General features: G+C 33.9%; 1 protein-coding gene and 2 pseudogenes across 1 annotated transcript; 1 reads left to right on the forward strand and 2 right to left on the reverse strand.

Moving 5' to 3' along the window:
- Positions 1-706: 706 nt before the first annotated feature.
- Positions 707-4,208, reverse strand: LOC145610486 (anthranilate N-benzoyltransferase protein 1 pseudogene; annotated as a pseudogene).
- Positions 4,209-10,737: 6,529 nt separating this feature from the next.
- LOC145611985 (protein STRICTOSIDINE SYNTHASE-LIKE 4-like) lies at positions 10,738-21,276 on the reverse strand. Its single transcript, XM_081667363.1, has 6 exons — positions 21,019-21,276; positions 19,627-19,842; positions 19,468-19,535; positions 12,382-12,618; positions 11,912-12,044; positions 10,738-11,168 (listed from the first exon to the last, which is right to left on the reverse strand). The coding sequence occupies exons 1-6, from the start codon at positions 21,181-21,183 to the stop codon at positions 10,896-10,898; spliced, it is 1,092 nt and encodes a 363-aa protein (XP_081523489.1). The 5' UTR covers positions 21,184-21,276; the 3' UTR covers positions 10,738-10,895.
- A 2,213-nt stretch (positions 21,277-23,489) lies between these two features.
- Positions 23,490-25,633, forward strand: LOC145612275 (cation/calcium exchanger 4 pseudogene; annotated as a pseudogene).
- The last annotated feature ends 94 nt before the right edge of the window (positions 25,634-25,727 follow it).

The following is a 25,727-nucleotide window of genomic DNA, read 5'->3' on the forward strand; positions in this document are numbered from 1 at the left end:
TACATATGTATAGCCTCTTATTTTGAACTCACTCACTAAACTTATTGAGCCCGAATGAAGAAATATGATTTTGTAAAAAAAAAAAAATTAGTCGATCAATTCATTTTTTTAAGTGTTACGCTTGCCTTAATCATAGTCCATATTGTTAAAAAGTGTTACATACATTTACATTAATTTCAAAGATTAGCTAACCATAGTTTCACTAATTAAAGGGTTACAATTTTGAATGCCCTTTAACCCATCTTCCTTGACTAGACCACCAAACTCCACCACCAACACTTCATACTACGGATTCCACCACCTCAACCACTAGCACAAAGCACCTATTGTAACCTTTTTTATTTTTTATTTTTTTTTTCGATAAGAAGAAATAATATCATTAATGAACTATAACATCATCTACAATAATAATAATAAAGATTTGTAAACCACAGATTTAGAGAAATTACCTTAATTTTTAGAATTAAAATCAAAGTACCTATTGTAAATTTGTGTTATTATACATAAAAGATGAACAATACTTATTAACATTATGAATACATGAAAGAAAGACATCATATATGAATATATCAATCCAGATGAAAATTATGAACATTATGAATACTTAAAAGAAAGCCATCAATTCAGCTGCATATGCCAAATTTAACCTCAAGAGTTGAAAAAATTTAAACCAATTCAACTGATCCACATTGACTCGTACCATTATTCAATCCACATGAATATTCAGTCCACCTCCACACACCCAATTTAACAACATCCCAACATCGCCTAGACATTAAAAATAATTAACACAATCATAACCTGGCCATACTCCCATAGTCCCATATATGATGTTCATATTTTGGGAATAATTTTGAGTTCATTCAAACATTTCTCAAAGTGAGGCTTATGAACTTTAAAAAGATTAATGCTCAATAAAAAGCTACCATCCATATTTGGGTTTGGACCCAAGAAGCCTAGACCCTCATATTTGATCCCACCATTTCCCAAAAATTTGGGCTGACCCCAACCAAAATCAGCTTTAGAAAAAGGGATATGAACCCAAGAGTTTATCAAAAGATTTGGACTTGTAATACTCTCAGGCCCACGAAGGATTACCACAGGTTCTGGTTGCGATTCCAAGTAATCAACAGCTGATTTTAAGTATTCTATGTCTTTTGCTTTTTCTAAAGCTTCGTGAATCTTAGTCGCAACATACCATAATGGCTTGTATATGATATCTCCTGCTTTTGCAATACAAGCCGTAAAAAAAACTAAGTTCCCAAAATACCATTTTGGCATGGTTGGATCGTCCTTTAATCTCGACCTTGCATCAATTGGTATGTAGAGCTTTACTGGTTGATCATTTGCTAATCCGCGCACCTTGCATGAACTTCGCCACACATGTGCAGCTACCACCTCGAACGTACTTAGCATGTAGCCATTCGCTTTTGCTACCGGCATTGTCGCTTCGAGTTTTAAGGCTTCGATTAGAGATTTTGTGAGACTGAAGTGACCCTCGATAGTAGTTACCATATCACCTGGTTCAAAGTAATGAATTAATTTTATGTGTTATGTCACAGCAATATACTAATGCTTAACTCCCTCCAAGAAGAAAAATATATATATATATATATATATATATATATATATATATATATATATATATATATATATATATATATATATATATATATATATATATATATACAAATGTTTAACTACGTATTCGTAGTTAAGCACCACCCTTGTTTGATTGTTTTAATAAAACAATTGCATAACACATTAACACACATTGATGTCTATTAAGATCTTTATTTATAAATTTATAAAAAATATTGTTTTTGAAGGCCCTGTTCATTTCATTTTTTTTTAAAAAAAATAATATTAAGTAAAAATAATTTCAGTTCAGTAAAATTCAGTATCTTTAAAGAAGATATAAAATTGAAAATCAGCAAAAATAATTTAAGTTCAGCAAAAAATATATTTTTTAATATATTTCTTCTTTAATGATACTGAATTTTATTGAACTGAACTTATTTTTACTGAAATAAAATAATTTTTACTGAACTAAACTTATTTTTAATGAACTAAAATAATTTTTACTAAAATGAAATTATTTTTACTTAATATTATTTTTTCAAGGTGAAGTGAACAGGGCTTTACGACAATGATTATAAGATTTATTGAGACAAATCAAACAAAACTCTTGCCCCATTTACTGCGACGGTTTCATACTCCTTTCGTTATTTTAAATATTATGATTTGACCAGACACGTATGCCAACACATAATTTTGATCATTAATATAATATATCTAATAATCAATTAATAAGACTATAGAAATTTGATACTTGTATATATTATGAAAGTATACATTGTGAGTTTGTGACATACTCCCTCCTTTTTTCTTAAATGCAACAATGTAACTTTTGTACTATTCAACTAACAATCCAAGTGATGCATTATTTAATAAAAACGAAAAGAGTAAATAACACATGCTATCATGTAATATATTATTGGGTTCCTTCAAAAAAAAAATGTAATATATTATTAGGTAAGTCACGATGTTTATTTTCATAAAAGTTGTTACTATTACACAATTACAGATATTAATATCCAAATTTATGTCATCTTATCAATGTGTCAATTACCGTAGTGGCGTAGTGTCATGTGAGACCATTAGATTTATAATTAAAGTTCAACCATTTAGTGAAGTGGATGACGACAAATTTCCATGTACCACAAAATCCAAAATAAATTTTAGTTAGTACATACAAGTACAATATAATTTAACACATACTGTTGGTGTGTATTGATTCAAATTATTAGGGATGTTATGGTTTCTTATCTTTTTAGTTAGTTACCACTAGTTGCTTAATGTTAGGAGTCAATAATAGTAGTTACTCCCTCCGTCCCCTTTTGATAGTCTCTTATGGGTAAATTTTAGTCCCAAAATGTTCACCTCATTTATTTTTTCTAACCATTAATATTAATTTTTTACCAAAATTCCCTTCAATTTGCAATACTTGTGCAAATTTAAATTTCTCATGTAAATTTTGTTTTCCCATGCACTTTTATTACTTTCTCTCTCTACTTTTTTGCATACCCAATGTCAATTTACTTTTTCAATGAACTTTTACTATTGTTATTTGTGTTTATTAATCCCCGTGAAAAAAACTCATAAGGGACTATCAAAAGGGGACGGAGGGAATATTATTTTAGTCAATGCTAATGGTCATAGTGTAGTGGTACGTGGAGTTTGTTTCTCCGCTTTGAGAATCATATAGTTAGTGGGGCTTAATAGTAGGGATTAGTTGTGCTTAAGGTTAACTTATTTAAGTCGTAGAATGCTTTGTACTTTGTCAAGTTAATTATGGAGTATTATTATTATGAGTTGTTTCATATGTTTTCATTATTGTTTTCTCCTTTTCTAATTTACACAAATAGCACTAAGTTTTCTCCTTTTCTAATTTACACAAATAGCACTAATACATACGGAGTACTACGGTAATAATAATAAAGTAAAAATAAAATTATGGTTAATAAACCTGTCAAACCCTTTGGTGGCAAGGGTGGTAAACTTGGCTCATACTCCAAGTGTCGGAACTTGACCTGAGGCGGGTTACGCGGTGCAAGCTGACGGACAGCCGACCTATCGAAAACGGGTGCTACCGGGATGTCACGTCCCTGTATAAACCTAAGACAATAGTTGATAATATAGGTATGTGCAATACCATCAGCAACATGGTGATGTGAAGCAACACCCATGGCTACACCCCCACATTCGAAGCGAGTGAATTGCACCATAAACAAAGGGAATGAGGATAACCCTTTGGTGTAATCACACGTAGGAATCACCATCTTCCGTAGCTCACCGTAGTTAGGCTTACCTTCCTCAAGGTCAGTAAGCTTACGGGTTGTTTCGGCGTAGATGAATAAGGCCCCCTTTGCATTGCAATCGATTTCAATCTCGACACCATTCATCTTTAACCTACCAGCCAACGGGTAGAATGGGACTAAAATTTGACTTAGACCCCATTTTAAAAAATCCGTATCTAGAAATAAGGCGAAATTGTTTTTAATATTTTGTGCAGGGTAAACGTACAAAACAGAAGTGTGTGAATAAGGCATACGTACCACCATATCTAGACGTGAGAGCCTAATACTTTGACTAGGCGTCTCACTTTCGGGACACACCATGGTGCGTTCATTCACCTTCAAGCTCATCTTTCTTCTATTGTATTTTAAGTTTTCTAGTTGATGGGTGTTATAGTGTATGCTGTTGATAAGCAAGAAATTTAGGGTGTATGTTTAAAAGGTTGGGTATTTACATCGCCTTTTATAATATTTCATTCGTCTTTAAAAGATTTTACGCTTTACGAGCTCTCATTAATCTATACATGCAGTTGCTTGACAGAAAATATGTAGATTGAGTTGTCATTTTATTTTGTGGCATGACCCTAGTGAAAAAGACATTTAATAAATTATTTGAGTGTAAACCCTAATTTTTCCATAATTAATAACATTGTCTATTTGTCATCAATGTTTTTTCTTTTTTTTTTTCCCCCTTTTTGGAGACCAACATTGATGTCTTTTTAATGAGAGGATCGGATTTGACTTATATTAGGCTTTCATAATTTTTTATGAAAAAGATTATGTGATTTGATAAGAAAGGAGGACATGTGATTGACAGTAATTAAGAATACGGTGTGGTTTGGTTAATTAATATTTTGATTCACAGAAGTCTAATACTACGAAGTATTTTTAAAAGTAAAAACTAGACAGATATGTGTTAAACGCGGTTCTGGGCCGCACCCGCAAATCAAGAGAAAGAGTCCACTTAACAAGTCCAAGGAGGTTCCATCCCAAAACCTTATGGCAATAGGAGGAGTAGCCCCTTAGCCTTATAAAGTGTTTAACTCTCTCTTCTTCAACCAATGTGGGATACTTACATGTGGTGATACTTGGACGGTTTATCTTCAACAATATGTATGGTTGACATACGACTATACGAGCATTGGAAGTGGAACCTCACCGTAAGTTATTAACTTCGTTCTTGTGCTCAATCTAACCATATTACTATTACTAGATTAGAACCCGTGCGATGCACGGTTATATAAAACCTATTTTTAATCTGTACATTTTTAAAATAATTCGCTATTATACATGAATATATATAAGAATTGCGTATATTTTGTAATTTAAATTTTTTTTATTTTCTCAAAATTATGATATATTATTTGTTCGACGTTGTGCAATTCATTGTTAAATGTAGGAGGTCGTGTATTAGTGTGCTATTTAAAATTGTTTAATTTTCTTAAGATAAACTGGTAAGTTTTAGTTATAATGTAGAAGCTTCCAATATTTAAATTACTAAAATGTTAAATATGATAACTCTACCAAAAAAAAAAGATGACATCATCATTTCATTTAGGCGGGAAATTTTTTATTGAGAAAGCAACACGTGGACAATGATGACGTCAACAACTTCTGTTTTAGTAATAGTTAATAGATTACTCAATTCTTCGGAGGTATTGTGAATTGTGATCATACATTTAGCAATTAGTGTACATTTTGTGTTAGTTTATTGTAATTTGTTTGTGTACAAATTGTATGGTACGTAAATAAACAAATGTTAAATTATACGGAGTAGCTTTAATTATATAGTAGTATATCTTTTACTCTATTCTTCAATACTCAACATAATTACAATAGTTTGACTTCAACACTATTCATATATTAACTTTGACAATTTGACTACATTTTTTTACTAATATATATTAACTTTTTTTACTACATTTTTTTTTTTTACTAATTTATTATTTATACTCCGTTATTACTATCACACAATTACAGATATTAATAGCCAAATTTATAGTTATTACTGTTATTAGGCCTAGTTTCTCTCAAGTAGTATAGCCAAGTGCTAAGTCTTGGATTAAGTATATACTTCGTATATAATTACTAAACCCACTTACACAGAATCACACTTAGGCTCATCCTTCTTTTTTTTTGACAAGTAGGCTCATCCTTCTTATTCTTTCTATGTGGGACAAATCACATAAATAACATTAATGTTGAAAATACTTCCAACAGCATATATCATCTGTCTCGGTCATATAGATTGTTGGAAATTAATTAAATTCTATGATAAGAATTATTTTGTACCCGAGGTCTATACTTTATCAACAAACGAATTTACCTAAGTCCTAAAATGCCCTGAATATATAATGTTATACTGGTAAAATATACGGAGTACGGGGTTCTCATGTTTTGGAACATATGCTTCAAATTTATAGTGATTAATTCATTCTTAATAAATAAGAATTTGCTCTCCTAAGTGATTAATTTGTGTTAGTAGAGTATAATAGTAGTGGGTTTAATGGGTTACCTAAGACAAATGATCTTCAGATCATGAAATCACTTTTTGCATTGTTTTGTAGTATATATGTTGTTACATATTGTTCTTTCAATGGATTGAATACAAGTTTGGTTTTTTTTTTCCTCTCCCCCAACTCTCTATGTACAATTTCAATTATGCTAGTTAATTAATTTAAAATCAAAAATTGCAAAGAAAAGGGCGAGAGTACGATATAAAAATAAAATATGAGGCATAAAAAAGAGAAATGGATCGAAAGTTACGTCTTTTTGGTTGAAAACATTTTCATGGAAAATGATTTTCAATTGTTTCATTTCTCCATTTTTTTTTGTTTGTTTTGTTAAAGGATGGATCGGAAAACAATTTTCATAGGTGGAAATATACTTTTAAGAGGAATAAAAAAAAAAATACATTTTTCTTCTATAAGAAAGGTATGCCACATGTTCTTCCTTACTCCTTAGTCCTCACTTCTCTATTTTCTTTTCACAAATTCTTATATGTGACTGGGCACCGGGCACCGGTGTAGCTAGTCATTATAAGGAGTTACTTGGTTAGCGTTAAAAGGGTTACTTGGTCAGTGTTATAGGACTACTCGGTAATAAGTGTTATAGAGTTAATCGCTCAGTATTTCTGGAGTTATTCAGTTAGTGTAATAGGGATTACTAATTCTTTTATAAGTGGCCACACACAAAACAGACTGTTTTCTTTTACCTTCTCAATCCTTCCCCTCTCTTTACGTCTCCTATTTTCCTTTTTATTCATAAGTTCCTATAACCAAACAAAAAAAAAACACTTTCCATAAAAAACAAACGGGGTCAAAGTAAGTAGTATAATGAATATGTTCCCACTGCTTAAATAAATTATATGTTGGTAGAAAGTTCAAATTAAATGGAGCACCAACTAGCTAGTTAATTAGGGCCTTCTTATTTAAGATTTGTAGAGGGACGAATTCACAAAATTTTAGCAAGACCCAAATAAATCTACCTAGATATACATATGTGGTCTAACGAAACCGTATTTACAACATGCGTTGTCACTAGCTCACTATCACTAAAACCATACCCAACCATAATATATTGTAAATTTGTAACTACTAATTTATTCTTGTCAGAAGCTCCTCAATTGGATAACTGTCATTATCAAATGAATAAGAATTCAATGGATTATAAATGAAGTGATAATCAGAGTCACGTCTACCATCCAGAAATAGAAAGGTTTACCACAGTTCACAAATTCTGATATGCACAACATGTGGCCAGTTGTTGTTATGTATTGAGATAGGCATGTATTGTGATATAATATCATATAAGATATGATTTAGGGCCTTCTCATATTTACTAAATTGAGCTGAACTGAACTGAACTGATTGAAGCTGAACTGAACTGAACTAAACTGATTGGAACTGAACTGAACTGAATTAAGGGTCTGTTCATATTTACTAAACTGAGCTGAACTGAACTGATTGGAGCTGAACTGAACTGAACTGATTGGAACTGAACTGAACTGAATTGAGCTGAAATGAATATTTTATGTGAGAGGGAAATTAAGAGCTGAACTGAACTGAACTGAACTGATTGGAACTGAACTGAACTAAACTGATTGGAGCTGAACTGAACTGAAATTAAGTAAATATGAACAGACCCTAAGCTGAAATGAATATTTTATGTGAGAGGGAAATTAAGAGCTGAACTGAACTAAACTGATTGGAACTGAACTGAACTGAACTGAACTGATTGGAACTGAACTGAACTGAAATTAAGTAAATGTGAACAGGCCCTTAGGAAGTTAAGATAATCAGGAATATTAGGGGAAAATACAATGAAAACAATATAGAGAGAACTATTTTCCCCAATTTTTAACATGGTATCAAGAGCCTAGGGAGATCCTGGGATAAACACGAGAGTTCGTGTGGGAAAATGAGAGAACCTTAAACACGAGAGTTCGTGTGAGAGGAGAGAATGAAAAAACCCTTAATCACGAGAGTTTGTGTGAGAGGAGAAGAAAAAAAAATATTACGGGTTCGAAAAGAAAGACGTTACCGTTGTATTGATTGATGGGTTCGAAAAGAATGATGTTCTCATTAAATGAGAGAAAATATCATAACAACGAGAATTATTGTAAATGGAGTGATCAATTCACCCATTATTCATTATCAATTTTTTTTTAATAAGTATACGTTATTTTACGTTATTTTCATAATTAACGTATATAAAAGTATGAGAATTATTGTGAGAGTTCACAATATAATTTTTTTTTTTTTAATTTTTTTATGAGATATCGATTTTGTGATTATGTTGATCATGGTGAAATTTGATGATTTTAATGAAGCGGAAGAACGTGGCATGATCAAGTATTGTCCAAGATGCAGATGTTATTTTATTGTCCAAGATGCAGATGATTATGAGATAGGAATGTATCGTAGAAAAATATCATATAAGATAGGAAATTTTGTGTAGAACTACCCTAAAGATAGGGTCATTTGTGAACAACTACCCATTTTTTTTAATTTGTTTAGAACTACCCACAAGTTTGAAAACATTTGGGTAGCACTACCCATAAACAATTTCCGTCCAATTAAGTCGCTATCGGAGCCCAATTTTTCACTTTTGCCACCCAATTAACTCTCCAAGTTTGTTTAAAGGTTTTAATTCACCTTAATTAACCTAATAAGGGTTTTAATTAGAATTCATTTTAGGGTTCATGAATGTAAAATTATCTGGGGATTTTGATTTCTAAGGTTTGGGGGTTTAATTGAATTGGGGTTTTTGTTTATTTTAGCATTAATTGGCCATTGCCCTCCTTCCACCCCTGTGAGAGGGGTTCGATTCTCACCCCAAGCAAATTGGATCCCTTATTTCCCCCCAACTTGCAAGAGAATTCTTCTTACCTCAAAAGCATTAATTGGCCATTGTAATTGATAAAAGTGAAAAATTGGGCCAACATAACATTTTAATTGGACGGAGAACGTTAGTGGGTAATGCTACCTAAATGTTTCCAAACTTACGTGTAGTTCTAAACAAATAAAAAAAAAATGGATAGTTGTTCACAAATGACCCCTATCTTTAGGGTAGTTTTACACAAATTTTCCTATAAGATATTATTGTGAAAAGATATACATGAAATATATTGTGAATAGATTTAGGAAGTTAAGATAATCAGGAATATTAGGGTTAGGTATTCTTACTGTCTATATATATTGTAATGCGGCCAATTATTATGAATGGGAAAATACAATAAGAAAAATAGAGAGAATTGTTACATTGGGATCAATTAAGTTGATTAGGTGAAGGTGAGAAAAATCGTAAGCAATGTAAGGATGTCTGAAATTGAGTTATTCCTTATTTTTATGAAGATTTTAAAATTCTTTATATTTGATTTACTTATCAACGCGTATTCTGTGTGGTTGGCCACACCGGGATTATTTATTCAGGGGTTACTCGGTTGGTCAGGGGTTACTCGGTTGGTCAAGGGTTACCTCTGAATAAGTAACCCCGATCACGTACATGGTGTGGTCAGCCACATATGAAACTTTGTGTTTATACAAAAACATATTATTATTATATTTGAAATAAAGTTTATCTTATGCATGCATAGTATATATGAACATTAAGTTAAACTCTTTTACATGAACGTAAATTCTAACATGAACGTAAATTCTAAAGCCTACCCAAACAAAGCAAATTGATGAATTTGGTAAAACTCATCATATAGACATATACACCGTACTAGCACAACGAAGCAAAGCCTACCAAATTGAATTGAATGATCTACGACCCATTAAATCCTAGGCCGCATCCATCAATAAGAGAGATTTCAATTTACAAGTCTATGGATCAAATCATGTATACTGCAATAGGAAGATTAGCCCATTGGTATTATAAAGTGATTAACTCCCTCTCCTTCATAGCTACACCGACAGTACACTCAATTGCGATAGTTTGGAAAGTTTATCATTCAACACTAACAAATGACACCGCCCATCTCAGACTTGTTTAGTGTTCACTACACATTTATGAAGAATGCCTCAACTACCTGAAAGCTCACATGATGAAAGCTGCAACTTGGATATATCTTGTTCCCTAATATGAATAATGCCTTTGAATTTGCTAGGTTGTTTATAATGTAGAAGATAGTCTTTAGGTATTTCGGCCCTACTCAATAGGTCCAATCTCTATGTTCATTAACCCGGGTAACCTTTAATTTGCACGCCAAGATAATCATACTACCAACAAAAAGATCGAGCCTTCACACGTACATGACAAATACTTCCTCTGTTTTTTTTAGTTGCATCGGCCCTTTATTTCTATCATTAAACTAATTAACTATAATTTAACGTATATAACTAGTTAATTTGTTGATATAACTGACCATGAGAAATGACAAATTAATTCTTGTAATCCCAACATTAAGCTGATGAATTATTGCGGTCTTGTTACACTCTTACACGAAAACATCACTAGCAATGTTTTGTTAAGAGCTAAAAGCGTGCCTAATCTTCATACAATTTTATCAAGCTGAATTATATTATACAGTTTCTACAACTTGTTTAATGATAATTTACCAACAAAATTGGAATTTAAGCTCCCAAGGTAGAGGTTTCCCTCATACTCCACAGCTGAAGTTACGAAAGAAATGACCGTGCCCTCAGGGTCGTCGAACCTCTTCAGTATCTTACCGTCTTCTGATACCTTCATCACAGTAGCTTTATTGTGAGAAGCTTGGACAAACTTTATCAATCTGGGAAATGTTGCTAGCAAATGTTTCGCAATCTTGGAGGTGTGCACAAACTTCATTTCTTTGTTCGACAACTGCGTTAATTTAAGCATTAGTTGCTACTTGACATATTTTGGTACAATTGTGCTATCAAATATCTGAGAAAATACAAGTTCATCTTAATGATAAACAAAATTTGTTTATCTAATGGCATTTTCGTAAATAAGTTAACATTTGTGGGACCCGCATATTAATAAAAGTTGTTAACTTATTTACAAAAATGTCATGCTGACTGGAGTGAATTGTTGATATATTTACAAAAATGTCATTAGATAAACAAATTTTGTTTATCATGAAGATGAATGGGGGCTCCCTGCAAATATCTATACTAATTTATTAAATATGTCACGTTTCACAAAAGCAACACAATGTTTGTGCCTTTTATTGTTTTCCTACACGAGTAAAAACTTGTACGTACTTGGCATAAGACAACAATATTAAGTTTATGCTTTAAACTTGTTTTTGTTGGCCTTAGGGCCTGTTCTCTTCAGCTTAATTTCAGTTTAGTTCAGATCCAATCAATTCAGTTCAGTTTATTTCAGTTCAGTTCCTAATTTCCTTATCGTATAATAACAATTGATTTCAGCTCTATTCAGTTCAGTTCAGCTCTAATCAGTTCAGTTCAGTTCAGTTCAGTTCAGCCCAATTCAGTAAATCAGAATATGCCTTTAATACTAACTCACTCTTGTAAAAAAATTATAATATAACAATAATAATATTAACTCACAAAAAAAAAAAAGTTCATGATTGGTAAGCATCATCATATATGAGTACGTACCTCTATCAATGCAATCCAAAACGACCCGTCTGGAGCAAGATTGATATTATCTGGTGCACCAGGAAGATTATCTATAAATATCTCAGTCGTCCCCTGAAGATCGCCTTGTAACCAATATTTTAAGCATCTTGACCTAGAAAATTTAAGTAACATAGACCACCATAGTTGTCATTAGTCCAAGTTCACACAATAAAACTACATGTATTTCACGTCGTACAGAGTATTGTTGAGATGTCTGAAAAAAGAAGTCACTATGATTAATTATAAATTCCCGTAACATGTCAATACTTTAATGACTTAATCCAATGAAGGAGATAAAACGTAACAAATATAATTAAGAAATGACACACACAAACTATAAGGCAGGTTAGGACAACGTGAGTACGTGACAGCTAACCAGAAGTAACTTATTCCGGACAAAGAGAGTAATATATATACAATATCGATAAACATTGATCTATCATACTCACTTCCACGTTTCGCATACCAAAAGGTAGCGTTGGTCACTTGAGAGGGCTACTCCATTAGCAAAGTAAAGATTATCTAGCAATAATGATGTCTCTTTGGTTTGAGGATTAAACTTGAGAAGCTGGCCATTTGGTCTGGCTTCCAATAAATCAAAGAACCAATTGTGGAGACCAAATTTGGTGCTTGCTATGCTAAAGTACAAGCTTCCATCTTCTCCTTCTATCACATCATCTGCAAACCTGTTTTCATTTGATAATTATTTGGTTACATAAAAACAAATTAAATTAAGGATCTTCTTAATTAAAGAGGGGTAATGATGGTAAATTATATAACAGATAAACATTTTTCGTAAAAGCTTAATTTTAATTATAATTACAATATACCAAGTAAACACAATATTTTGGTGAATGATCTTGAATTGTCATAAATGGAGTTAGTTTTTAGCTAATTTATTACTCCACTTTTTTATATTTGCATCCCTTGAGTACCTCATCTTAATGTTAATAGGGTGTCCAAATTGGAAATTTATGGTGGGAGAAAAAGTGTTTATTAGTCGGTAAAGTCAGTATATACAACGGTTGTATAGGAAATCTTTTGAAACATACAATAAAGAATATAAAACTTGATTATAAATAGGTCTGATGTACAAATACATTGATTTATTAGGATAATTTCCTCGTGTAGAAAGAATTATCTTATAGAGTCGATCAATGATAATGTCACTTTTTTGTTACTTCTTAAAATATAGAGACGTCATGACGTGGTGTATAGGTTCTTAGATTATGAGAAAAAAAAGTACAACTTTTAAAGGTAATTATTGGTTGATCTCTAATTGGTTTTGCAATTGTATACTCCCTCCGTTTTTAAATATTTACTCCACTTTTTATTTTCTTATTTGAAAAACTTTTATAATTATTTATTAATTTTTTCTTTCAACTAGTGGACATAACATAAAATCATACTTCTACTTTGGCTTTTTACAATATTTTTATTCTTAGCTTCTATCATCCCCAGTACCTCTATATTTTATTACTTTATTCAATTTCTCCTAAATTGTCGCGCATGGAGAATTGGAGTAAGTATTTATAAATGGAAGAAGTATAAGAAACGTTTTAATTGGATGTTTATTTGACTCGAATTATAAACCTTTTAGGTATGCATGGGCCATGGGCCTTACATAAGTCGTTTCTGATTTTCTCCCAAATCATGGCCCATGGGCTTTGCGTATGAATATTTGTATTGGTTGTGCATCCTTTTCTTAAACTTAATAAATCTACTCAAAATAAATGAGTGCAAATCTACTTGCATTATGGATGTTGAATTGTTTTGGTGGTATATGCATGATGTAACTTATGAGAAAGTTTTGTCATGAATTTACTTTTCCTTTTTCAACATAATTATATTTAAACTAACAAATTTATTAATTAGATATCATCATCTTTTTTCATTGTGCTTTAGCCAACAACTTACTTTGTTTCTTTCTTGAGGAGGGATAGTGATCTAGTAGATGGGTAGTTCTTGTATACAACTTGTATACAGTATGCAAGTTAGGGTTAATCCTTTCAAATCAGATAAAAGTCAACTTTAATGTATAAAATGTTGGAGTAATTGCGATTCTAGTAATGCAAATCGGAGATTTACCAAGTGAGTGTACGAGGAGTTAACGAGGGAGTGATATGTGCAAGCTAAAGATCTAGCGAAGGAGCTATAGCTCTAGCAAGGATAGATAGCTTTGGCAAGGCCGAGCTATAGCTCGGGTAATAGAGAGCTATAGCTCGCTGCTGCTCGTGGTCGCTGCAAGGCCGAGCTATAGCTCGGATACGAGAGAGCTATAGCTCGCTGGCCATGTGCTTGCGACAGGGGCGAGCGAGAGCTCGAGCGATAGCTCGCACGCTAGCTCGCTGCCGTAGTTGCTCTCTGCTAGGCCGAGCGATAGCTCGCTCGACTGCGAGCGATAGCTCGGTCGATCAGTTTGCTTTTGGGCGGTGGGCTTGCGTGGGCTAAAAGACCTAATTTCTTGGCTTGTTCTTTACTCCATTATATTCATATAAATACCCTCATACCCCAAAATCAATATACGTTAATTTCATTATTGAAAATACCCTAAACACAAAAACACAAACCTACCCTTTGAGATCTGAACAGTTCTTGAGCAATTCCAACCTTTGATTCGGGTACACGAATTGCAAAGGTCGTTGTGTAAAACTTGGGGGGCGTGCGTCATCGGAAAACCTGTACCGGTGGTGGCGTATTTCGCTTCTAAGTCAGTGGGTTCCAAACCACGGCACAACAGAAGGAGGACAGGTCTATGTCTCCAGTATGGCGATCGAATTTGTTCTAAGGGAAGTTCTTGATTTGTCTATTATTATTCATGGAATCAACAGGTATTTTTCCAACAATTTAGAAGCGAAATAGTATTTAATTATACTGTTGATTTCTTGAATTTGAAGATTGTCTATATTTGATGATATTCAAGAACCCTAATTCATGAAGACTATAAAATTTGGTCAACGGAATATTATTTGTGTATCTCCGGTATCGTGATGGAATTTATAATGGAAGTCCGATTCTATTTGTATAAAATTAGTTTTAATTAGAGACTCTTGCGATTAAGATCAAGACGGGTCATGCGTTTCTCAAAGATTTGATCTTGTGTTTGTTCGACGTAAATTTAAGGAAGTTTAATTCTTTATCATCTGAGACTACCAATCTAGTGGACTTTATGTCAGCATGAATTAAAAGGGAAAAACCGGAAATTTCCATTGAAGGGTCGGTGGAAGCGGTGCAATTCAAGGAGCTTATTATTTATTTGGTATTACCTAAAGTACGGTTGGAGTATCAAATCAAATGGCATTACATATGGCTTCGCTATTTAATTATAGCAAGGAATAAAATGGACTAGTGTCAGACATGTTATGATTGAAGAAATTTGTGAGTTCATGTGCTAATCAACAGATGCAATGGGTAATCTTGAGGAAGTCTGCGGGTAGCTCGTGCCAAGTTTGGTAGAGTGTGTAACAAGAAGTTTGAGATGTGTGGCCATGCGAGTAGCGGACACCAGTCAAGAGTGATCAATGTCACATAGATGTCGTAGGCCGTAAGGGTTGAACAAGCTAAGTTCCTTCTCAACTTATTTGATTACCTCATGTCTAGAAGTGGCCGGGTTTTCTCCATGCTTGATAGCAGAAGTGAAAGGTATGATTTGACAAGGACTAGTAAAGTTATGCTAGTCTAAATGTTATGAACTCCACATAAGGTAAGAATAGAAAGTAAGTTTCTTTGTCTTAATTATAGCTTATATATACTGTGTTTTTGCTATGTGGGGTTAGCCTTATAGTTGTGTTGTTCACCCAAGTTGTAGTTGTCTTCCCTGAAACGTTGACAGGGTCAAGTTTTATTTTCACAAGGTGTATGATGTGAGGGTTTTCTAGCTATGAAGTTTATTCAGTAAAGTACATTTCATATGGCATGTGTGACCAGTATGTATATGTGTGGGTGACGTATAAGTTGAACTATGAGCTATGTATGTAAGTCTCTATGACTTTAATTTAACGGTTGATGTATGTGAAGTTTCTCAAGTACAATGTATATCATGTATTAACTTATTAACCTTGGTTGATCATGTCGATGCTTTTGTCTCTAAGCTTTAGTCTGGCCAAGTAGTTGAAGTGTGGATCAACTCAGGTTAGCATAATGGTTAAGACTTGAACTAGTTGAGTTCCGTCTTATGTTTACTTTCTTCTTGAAAGGTTTAGATGGATTGAATTCTTGGTATTCTAGTAATGGTGGATAGGAATCCGGAATCATATAAATAGACCATGTTAAATGTTACTTGAACTAGTTTTGAAGAGAAGAAGCATGTTAGTTTGAAAGTAAGCTCTTGTTGAGTTTTATGTGCTTGAGGTTTAGGTCTTGCCTTGCCATGATATGTCTTTCAGTTGTAAGTTTCTTTCAAAGAAATTGAAGGGTGTTTGTTTACATTGAAAGGAGGTTGAAGGTAAGATATTGTATTTTTCACAATATACATGTAAGTTTGGTATTGACCCAATTTTGTTACTCACCTGTGTTATGAGTTTGTCTGTTTTGCAGTAAGGTTGTGTAAGCTTCCTAGCATGATTGACTAATGATCATAGGGTTTGTTGTTGATACAATCATATGAGACAACTCAAGGTATGAGGAATAACCTTCATATATTAAATTAACTTTTGTGGTTAATGTGGTGAGTGGACTAGACAAGTCATGTGGGGGTCAAGTGTCTTAATTTAATCTATGCCAAGATGAAAGTACGAAATGATGAGATGAGTGGTGAGATTCTGGATGGTAAGATCATTGAATCGACCAAGGTATGTATCGAACTCATTCTCACTATGTAGAGAATTTAATATGATGAATATGTTGATCATGTTAAAAACCAGATTTATTGGGTGTGAATTAGCTTTGATGTTTGATTCAATATGCTAATGATTTGCAAATATTTTGGTTTAAGATTTTATTCTTGACATGATGTAGCTTTGCAGAAAGGAATTTGTTCGTTCACTTAATTTGTCTAGATAGCATTGTCCAATCGTTGTTGGAGTTGGAGTGATGCAGTGGACAAAGGTTAAGTAAATAACAAAGCTTATGATTACCCTGCCAGTGTATGTTTTACAGGTTGATGGGTTGTACTTTGTTTGAGTTAATTGCAAAGCAAGTGTGACGCACTATCCGGTAGGAAGCAAAGATCATTGCTATTTAGGGATGATAAGTGTCAAGAATATAAGTTATTGCAAAGTGAACTATGGAAGTTTGTCCGTTGTGGGGGCAAGTTGATCCTCAAGTTCTCTACATTATTTTCTCAAGTGTCTTTGTGTGTGTTGATAGGAACTACGAAGGTAGTTACCTAGTAAGACAGAGCTTGTGGAAATGGTATTCTGGTGAGAGTATGTAAAAGCAGGAAGAGTCAAGCAATTCCTTAAAAAAAAAGGATGGAGCACAAGTAAGTGCTTGGTCGTCTAAGGAAATGGTGTTTTAAAACTCCCATGTGGTTTTTCATTCCAGTGACGAAGTGTCAGATAATGAGTCTACGCAATTGAGGTATCTGGTTCGGTAACCCTCTAATTTTTATGGTTATGAGATGCCTTGCTAGACCTATTGCTTGATATTAACAGGTTGAGTTTTAGTGTCCATGACCCAGGTTGGGTGGTCAGATAAGACAGTTTACATGGATGCACCGATGTGCTTTTAACTTGAACTTTTGTTCTAATTGAGTCTGGAGCCTAGTTTGGTTGACTCATTGTTGTTTTACACTGTTGGTGTATGTTGAATCTAACTCTTTTGAGTGGTTTTTTGACCAGGTGATTCAGAGACAGGCTGAGTGTGGCTCTTAATGTCATTTGTCCAGATATTCTTTGAATAGGACTGATAATGACGCCGACGTAGAGGTTGAGCATACTCTTAATACCTTTATCCCGGTAATCAAGAGTGAGGAGTGATGGTGGTCTTAAGTGACCTGGGCTGTCAGCTCTAAAACTGCTTGAGTAGGGAATGTGCAGTGAAAGGTACCGAAGAGATAGGTTGAGCGTAGCTCTTAATGGCTCTAGCCCAGTCGCTCAAGAGTAGGGAGTTATAGTGATCTTAAGTGATCAGGAACTATTAGCCCAGATACTACTTGAGCAGGGACCGATAGAGACACCGAAGATGAGTGCATCTTGCCCGAAAGCTCGTTAAGCTGCGGCTAGATGGTGCACTGTTGAGTGCATCTTGCTTGAAAGCTCGTTGAGCTGCGGTTAGATGGTGCACTGTTGACTGATGGAGGTTGAACTTAAATGTTCTTAATGTTTAGTTCCATTGCATAAATAGTCCTTGGATTTGCAAGGTGCATGTGAAGGTTCACATGTCTGCATGAATAGTCCTTGGATTTGCTGGGAATGCTGAGAACACCTACGTGGGTACGAAGAGTGGCGCTCTTCAAGGGAGGATTGGGCGTGATCCTTCTGAAGTACTCATGAGATCCCAAGTGTAGCCAAGATTTGCGGAATTGCTTAAGCTCTAAAGTCAAGGTATGTGTTTACAAGGTCCCTTCTTCGCTCCTAGGAATTCAAATCTTAGGATATTCACTACGGAAGTGTTGAAAACCTTGTGCACTAATGTGTTAGTTCAAATCTTCGGATACTAGCATTTAAGTACTAAGACTTTCATTTACTGTTCAGATTTCATGATCTCCTGTCCGTTTTGCATTAGTGGGGGATTGTTGGAGTAATTGCGATTCTAGTAATGCAAATCGGAGATTTACCAAGTGAGTGTACGAGGAGTTAACGAGGGAGTGATATGTGCAAGCTAAAGATCTAGCGAAGGAGCTATAGCTCTAGCAAGGATAGATAGCTTTGGCAAGGCCGAGCTATAGCTCGGGTAATAGAGAGCTATAGCTCGCTGCTGCTCGTGGTCGCTGCAAGGCCGAGCTATAGCTCGGATACGAGAGAGCTATAGCTCGCTGGCCATGTGCTTGCGACAGGGGCGAGCGAGAGCTCGAGCGATAGCTCGCACGCTAGCTCGCTGCCGTAGTTGCTCTCTGCTAGGCCGAGCGATAGCTCGCTCGACTGCGAGCGATAGCTCGGTCGATCAGTTTGCTTTTGGGCGGTGGGCTTGCGTGGGCTAAAAGACCTAATTTCTTGGCTTGTTCTTTACTCCATTATATTCATATAAATACCCTCATACCCCAAAATCAATATACGTTAATTTCATTATTGAAAATACCCTAAACACAAAAACACAAACCTACCCTTTGAGATCTGAACAGTTCTTGAGCAATTCCAACCTTTGATTCGGGTACACGAATTGCAAAGGTCGTTGTGTAAAACTTGGGGGGCGTGCGTCATCGGAAAACCTGTACCGGTGGTGGCGTATTTCGCTTCTAAGTCAGTGGGTTCCAAACCACGGCACAACAGAAGGAGGACAGGTCTATGTCTCCAGTATGGCGATCGAATTTGTTCTAAGGGAAGTTCTTGATTTGTCTATTATTATTCATGGAATCAACAGGTATTTTTCCAACATAAAAGAGTCATTTTTATATGATTTGAAGTGATCATACTGAATACAGTTAGCAGACATACAGTAGCTTGGAGCCGTTTAAGTGCGAAACTAGAGTTGTTACTCCATCTTCATCAACCTTTAGCAAACCCTACAATTAACACATACATAGTATAAAGTAAGTTTAATATTGACAATTAAGTTCATACTAAGATAGAAGACCCTATATTTAGTAAATCAACCTCTTCTGTGTCACAAATAACAATGCCACCCTTAGCCAAGGTAGTCAGTCCAAGTAATGTGGTACTATTAACCCACTTCCACTTTTGCAATGAACCATTATTTTTTAGCATTCTTTGGATCCAACCATCTCTACCAGCTGTGTAAAATGTCCCATCCTTATCCACGCACACATCTTCTGCATCCTTCAATTGCCCTTCTCCTATCTTTGTCACATCCTACATTATTGGTCCATTCATATATGTCAAACACACATATAAATTATCTTTACAATTTTTGAAGCTTGCATTTTTATTTTTTTTTATTTTTTTTTTGTTAGGAAATTTACTTTATGTTTCTATATACAAAAAGTAAAATTTCAGGTACACATTCTACACAATTATAATATATATATAAAAAATATATAATCCTAGAACTTATGAGATGTGCGAGTTTTAAATATATAAAGTATGTAAAAAAAAAATTTAAAAAAAAAAAAAAAAAAAAAAAAAACCAACAACAACGGTGCAGGTGTGATTGTTGGTTCAATGTTTTATACTTATTTCAGATATCACCTTCCAAAAGTTATTTTTATTAAGCAAGCTAAGGGCATACAATTCAACTTTAAAAAGCAATTACTTTAATTAAGAAATAAATTATAGTTTAATTAATAAAAAGCAATTTTCATTAGTTTTATTCAATAAAAATGACAAACTCACATAGTCATATAGCAAAACAAAACTACTCATTGACTGAACTCAGCTGCACTGAACTAAACTGAACTGAACTCAACTGAACTGAACTCAGCTGAACTAAACTGAACTGAACTGAATATTTTATAAGAGAAGGAAATTAGGAGCTGAACTGAACTAAACTGAATTGAGCTGAATTGAACTGAACTCAGCTGAACTGAACTGAATTTCAACGTAAGAGAACAGGCCCTAAGTACTGTATAGTTTAGTTTAATTGCTAACAATATGTATCAATCATTCAAAATCAATGCTAAAACATAATTTAATTTGGTAAATTAATCTTAACTTACTAGTAAAAGTCAAATGATTTGAAGTGTACACTGTTCAAGACAGACCTAGCTTATATATGTAGTCAAATACTTGATAATTTTATTTTAACTATTACCCTCTTTGTGTTTTGTCTTTATATATTCGGAACTTGAAACAAAGCATGTATGCTAATAAAACTAACAAAGAGAAACGGATGAAATACTATCAAAACTTTAGGCATGATTTGAGTAAAATACTAAAATTCTTTTTTTTTTTTTTTTTTTTTTTTTTTTTTTTTTTTTGATGCGAAAAATATTAAAATTTATAATATCCTAGATAGCTACTTTTTGTCAATTCTCGAGGTTGGACAATAAAAAGTATATACTCCATTAATTCAGTTAATTATGAACTTACCTGTAAATGGTTGTTGGGAGGAAAGAGGGAATTAACTAAAGATGGTGAAGGCACATCAAGTATTTGAGGTGATATGGGTGAGAATAAGTAGATTTGAAGAGCCAATGCTACCACAATTCCCACGAAGAAATAGGCTAGAAAGGTGAAAGTGTTTTTGAAATCCATGGTATGGTTAAAGAGTAGAAAAATATGGTGAAGAGATAGAAATCAATACAATGTACTCATTGAATGATCTTGCATGATCTTTAATGTGTGGTGCACAATGAGATAAAGATAGTCGTACAAATGTAACATAAGAGGTTACATTCTAGTCATGAGCTAATTCGAAAAGTATAACTCTATGGGACCCGTCTAACTGAGTGTCATTTTAATCATTTTATAAGTCATTTTAATTTGTCCATAGTTATAATTATAACGTTACGTCTCGGTCCTTCATTTTAAATTTATATGAACTCGTTGTAACTGCATATATACCATACTCTTTTGTAGTGATTTTCTTCCTCTATCTGTCTTATGAATCGGAGGACCGGTGACTTCAATTACTCATTGTATTTCATCGATCATAACACAACTATGGTAAGTTTCAAGTTATGAGAAATATCTGCATGCATTATTGCAGTTCTATATATTCATAAAAGTGGTGCAGTGCTAAAACACCAAACCATAATAAGGTGCTTGATCCAAGGATCAATTCTCACCCCCACTCTTGTGGCTCTCTAAACACTAAAAAAATAAACTTGTTGGCGTGTTCATCGCAAGTCCCACATTGAAAAGATTAAAGAAGTGAAGAGCTCCTTATAAATGGAACCACGACGCTCATTAAAATGAGATTTTTTGAAAGGTGTCCAAAAACAAATCTGTGTAGACTAGTCCTAAAGCGCACGGACATAAAAGCTTTATGTGTGTGAGACACTATTATTAATTTATTGTACTTTATTAACGGTCAATTATCATGCATAGTCGATACATAATTAAGTCACATTTATAATGTTGTACCAATTACACAAAATGTCAATAACAGAAAGACAAGAATAGGGGCACACATGTTTGTGATGATCTTCCTTAAATTCAAGTAACGAAGCTTCATTCAAGAGTTCACGAGACAATGATGAGGCCGGCAAAACTAACGTACTATTGTTAGTTTGTTACTATGGATAATCCAAACTTTGTGTCTCATTTTTGGTAACAATATTCCTTAGAATTTAGCTACATAACCATCTAATTAATCAGACGTTTATTGTTACAAAATACGTCACCCTCATCAACCAGGAGAAGACGAGCAGTAAATAGTAAAGAGGGAATTTCCAGGATATTGCTCCAAAGATGGTGGTACAGAACTATGTTGCATGGCCTTAATTATATACATGCATGCATGCATGCATGCATGACCAATGTTCCATTTATAAAAAGAGACTATAGCAAATTGGAAAATTTTATTTAACTAGAGCGTATCCGGTGCTAATGTATGAAAATATGGGATATGTTATTCGCCAAATAAGACAACACAAAGTGAAATGTTGGTACGTAGTTATTGGAGTCCCTTGAAAAAATAAAAAATTAATTAGGAAATTAGTAGGATACAAAGTTATAAGTATTTTTTTTTTAAAAAAAAAAAAGTGAAATACTACATAGGATTTGAGTATTGACATTTTTTTTTTGAGGATAGATTGTGGTAAATTGTTATAAAAATGACCTTGGACATATATCTTAAAATCTATTGTTCCAATTTTGTAAAAAAAAGTTCAAATCAATGAAGAGTTTCATGTCTTATTAGCTAGACACTTTCATTACCATGGTTATTAGGTCACAAACTTTAATTATTGTAAAATTATTTGGCTTTACACTTTTTCAAATTAATTATGGCCTGTTCACATTTACTTAATCTCACTTCAGTTCAGTTCCAATCAGTTCAATTCAGCTCCTAATTTTCTTTTCTCATAAAATATTCGTTTTAGCTCAATTCGGTTCAGTTCAGCCCAGTTCAATAAATGTGAAGGCCTTAAAGTTTTTCGTTTACTATTTCATAATACAATTCTATTAAGATTGCAATAATGTAAATATCAATCGTTAATTGATAAAACTCGTGCATCCCACAAGCTTAAATCTATTTTATACTCCGTACAAATTATATAGTATGCACCTAAATTAAGGATATAAATTAATTTGGACACACCTCCGTGTGAGAAGAACATAGAAAATTATGCTCTCAAAATGGGGGTGTGCCAAAGTCATTTCACGTACTATTTTAACCCTACACTATTGTCATGCACGAACTTGAAGCATTCTCAGAATATTTTGAGTAGTATCATTGAAGATAAGAAATTACCCAGAAGCTCACTCTTCTGTACTTATTCCAATCATCATGATTCAGTGATTCACTCACCCTTTACTTAAATTTTGTCAATTTTCTACTACAGAGTACTTCATATTTTTTTTTTCCGGGGTTTTTTTTGTTTTGGTTTTTAAAAATTTTGAAATTGGGTTCTAATTTTGAGGATGAACAACACTCGATTTCGAGTTCTTTTTAATGGAATTTCAACTGTTGTGTTTCTAATTTTCATATATAATTCCAACATTGCCAAAAAATGGAATTTGGGAAGTGGGGTTTATGATGGTGCAATTATAGAAAAAATTCATGGGGTTTCATCAAATGTTAGTAAAATTACTTTATCTGATTACGAAACTTGTTCCAAGATTTTTAATCATAAGGGTTATGAAAACAGCTGTGATTATGTTTTTGATCACCCAGAATGTAATTCAGGTGGTTATTTCAATTACATCAAGTTTATTTACTGTGATTGCAATAATTACACCATTTTTGGGTACTTAATTCTTGCTTCTTGGCTTGCTGTACTTTTCTATATGTTAGGAAATACTGCTGCAAATTATTTTTGTTGTTCAGTAGAAAAACTTTCAGAACTTCTGAAAATGTCTCCTACTGTTGCTGGTGTTACCTTGCTTCCTTTTGGTAATGGGGCAAATGATGTTTTTGCTAGCATTGCTGCTTTCACGGGCCAGGGTTCCGGTGACGATGTCGGAATTAATGGTGTATTGGGTGGTGCTATGTTTATTACTTGTGTTGTTGCAGGGGTTGTTTCAATTTGTGTTGCAGATAAAAGGGTGCAAATTGATAAGACATGTTTTATAAGAGACTTGTGTTTTTTTCTTTTTAGTGTAAGTTGTCTTACATTGATTTTGATTATTGGTGAGCTTCGTATTTGGGGTGCTTTGGCTTATGTGTCAATATATGTGGTTTATGGCATGTATGTTGCTGTAACTGAGATTAGAAAAAAGAAGAGTAGGGGTTCGAAATGGGGTGAATTGACTCCGTTGCTTCCTGTGGTGGGGAGATTCTTTTCGTTGTGTAATGGTGAAGGGGAGGGTGATCAATCGTCGTATGGTACATTGGTTAGTTCTGATAGCCATAATAACCCGTCTGAAGCGCCCTCGAAATTGCCACATTGGTTATGGAATAATATTAATGTTGCAATTTATTCAGATTGTAAAAAGTCTTCTTTAGAAGATAGATCTAGGCCTTTGTGGGGTTGGAATGATGATGGGGAGACAAATGTGGAATCACCATATTCGATATCTAAATTATGTTCAATTTTGGAGATACCCTTAAGTATTCCTAGACGTTTAACAATTCCTATAGTTGAGGAGGAAAGATGGTCTAAGGTGTATGCTATTGCTAGCGCGTTTTTAGCCCCAATTCTTCTAGCTGTCCTGTGGAATACACAGGAAGAGCATGCTCCTTTGAGTGGGAAAATTGCTTATATAATCGGGTTTTCTGCTGGTTTCATTTTCGGTTTACTAGCCTTTTTATACACAATCCCTGATCACCCACCTCGTAGCTTCTTGTTCCCTTGGGTTTTAGGTGGATTCTTGATGAGTATCACATGGTTTTACATCATAGCAAACGAGCTTGTTGCTCTGCTTGTTTCGTTGGGTGCTATATTCGGTGTTAATCCATCAATACTTGCCTTGACCATATTGGCTTGGGGGAATTCAATGGGCGATCTAATGTCAAACACTGCTTTCGCAATGAATGACAGAAATGGTGTGCAAATCGCGATGTCAGGAAGCTATGCAGGTCCTATGTTTAATACATTAATTGGTTTAGGTGTTTCTTTGGTGCTTGCAACATGGTGCAAGGGTTCAGAACCTTATGTAATTGAACAAGAGAGTAGTTTGTTCATCACAGTTGGATTCCTCGCAGCAGGTCTTATATGGTCACTAATCGTTTTGCCTCAAAATGATATGCGCCCTAATAAGATATTAGGTGTTGGCCTCATAACCATTTACGGTATCTTTCTGTCTCTTCAGATCAGCATTGCCTTGGTTTCACGCTGACATTCAGCGTAGGTACTATAGAGCTAAAAGGGCGGGTGATGAGAATCGATCTCAAGATCTCCTAGAACCGAGAAGGATTCTCTAACCACTTGAGCTATCCCTTACTCTTAGGTTCTGTACTTTTGTGTTGCAGTTACATATATTTAGATAGTATTAGCTATAATGTATATCGCCACTTGTACAGTTACTAATACAAACTATGTATTTTTTTTGGACTTGTCTCTTTAGTATATGATACCAAGCCATATAAATAAAAGGGATTATCAGCTGATTGGTTGTGAATTTGGGTGCATGATTTTACTATTTGAGTATCGTATTGTATAAGCACTAATAATGCCTCTATATTCAATAAGTGA

Source organism: Chenopodium album, chromosome 24 (assembly GCF_948465745.1).
Source record: "Chenopodium album chromosome 24, dcCheAlbu1.1, whole genome shotgun sequence".
NCBI lineage: Eukaryota > Viridiplantae > Streptophyta > Magnoliopsida > Caryophyllales > Amaranthaceae > Chenopodium > Chenopodium album.

Bases quoted from the DNA above. Each gene is read 5' to 3' on its own strand.
- LOC145611985 (XM_081667363.1), bottom strand. From the start codon at position 21,183: ATGGATTTCAAAAACACTTTCACCTTTCTAGCCTATTTCTTCGTGGGA. The intron at 19,843-21,018 runs GTAAGTTCATAA...CCAATAATGTAG, and splicing joins CTCCCAACAACCATTTACAG to GATGTGACAAAGATAGGAGA. The intron at 12,045-12,381 runs GTGAGTATGATA...TAAATTTTCTAG, and splicing joins TTGGTATGCGAAACGTGGAA to GTCAAGATGCTTAAAATATT.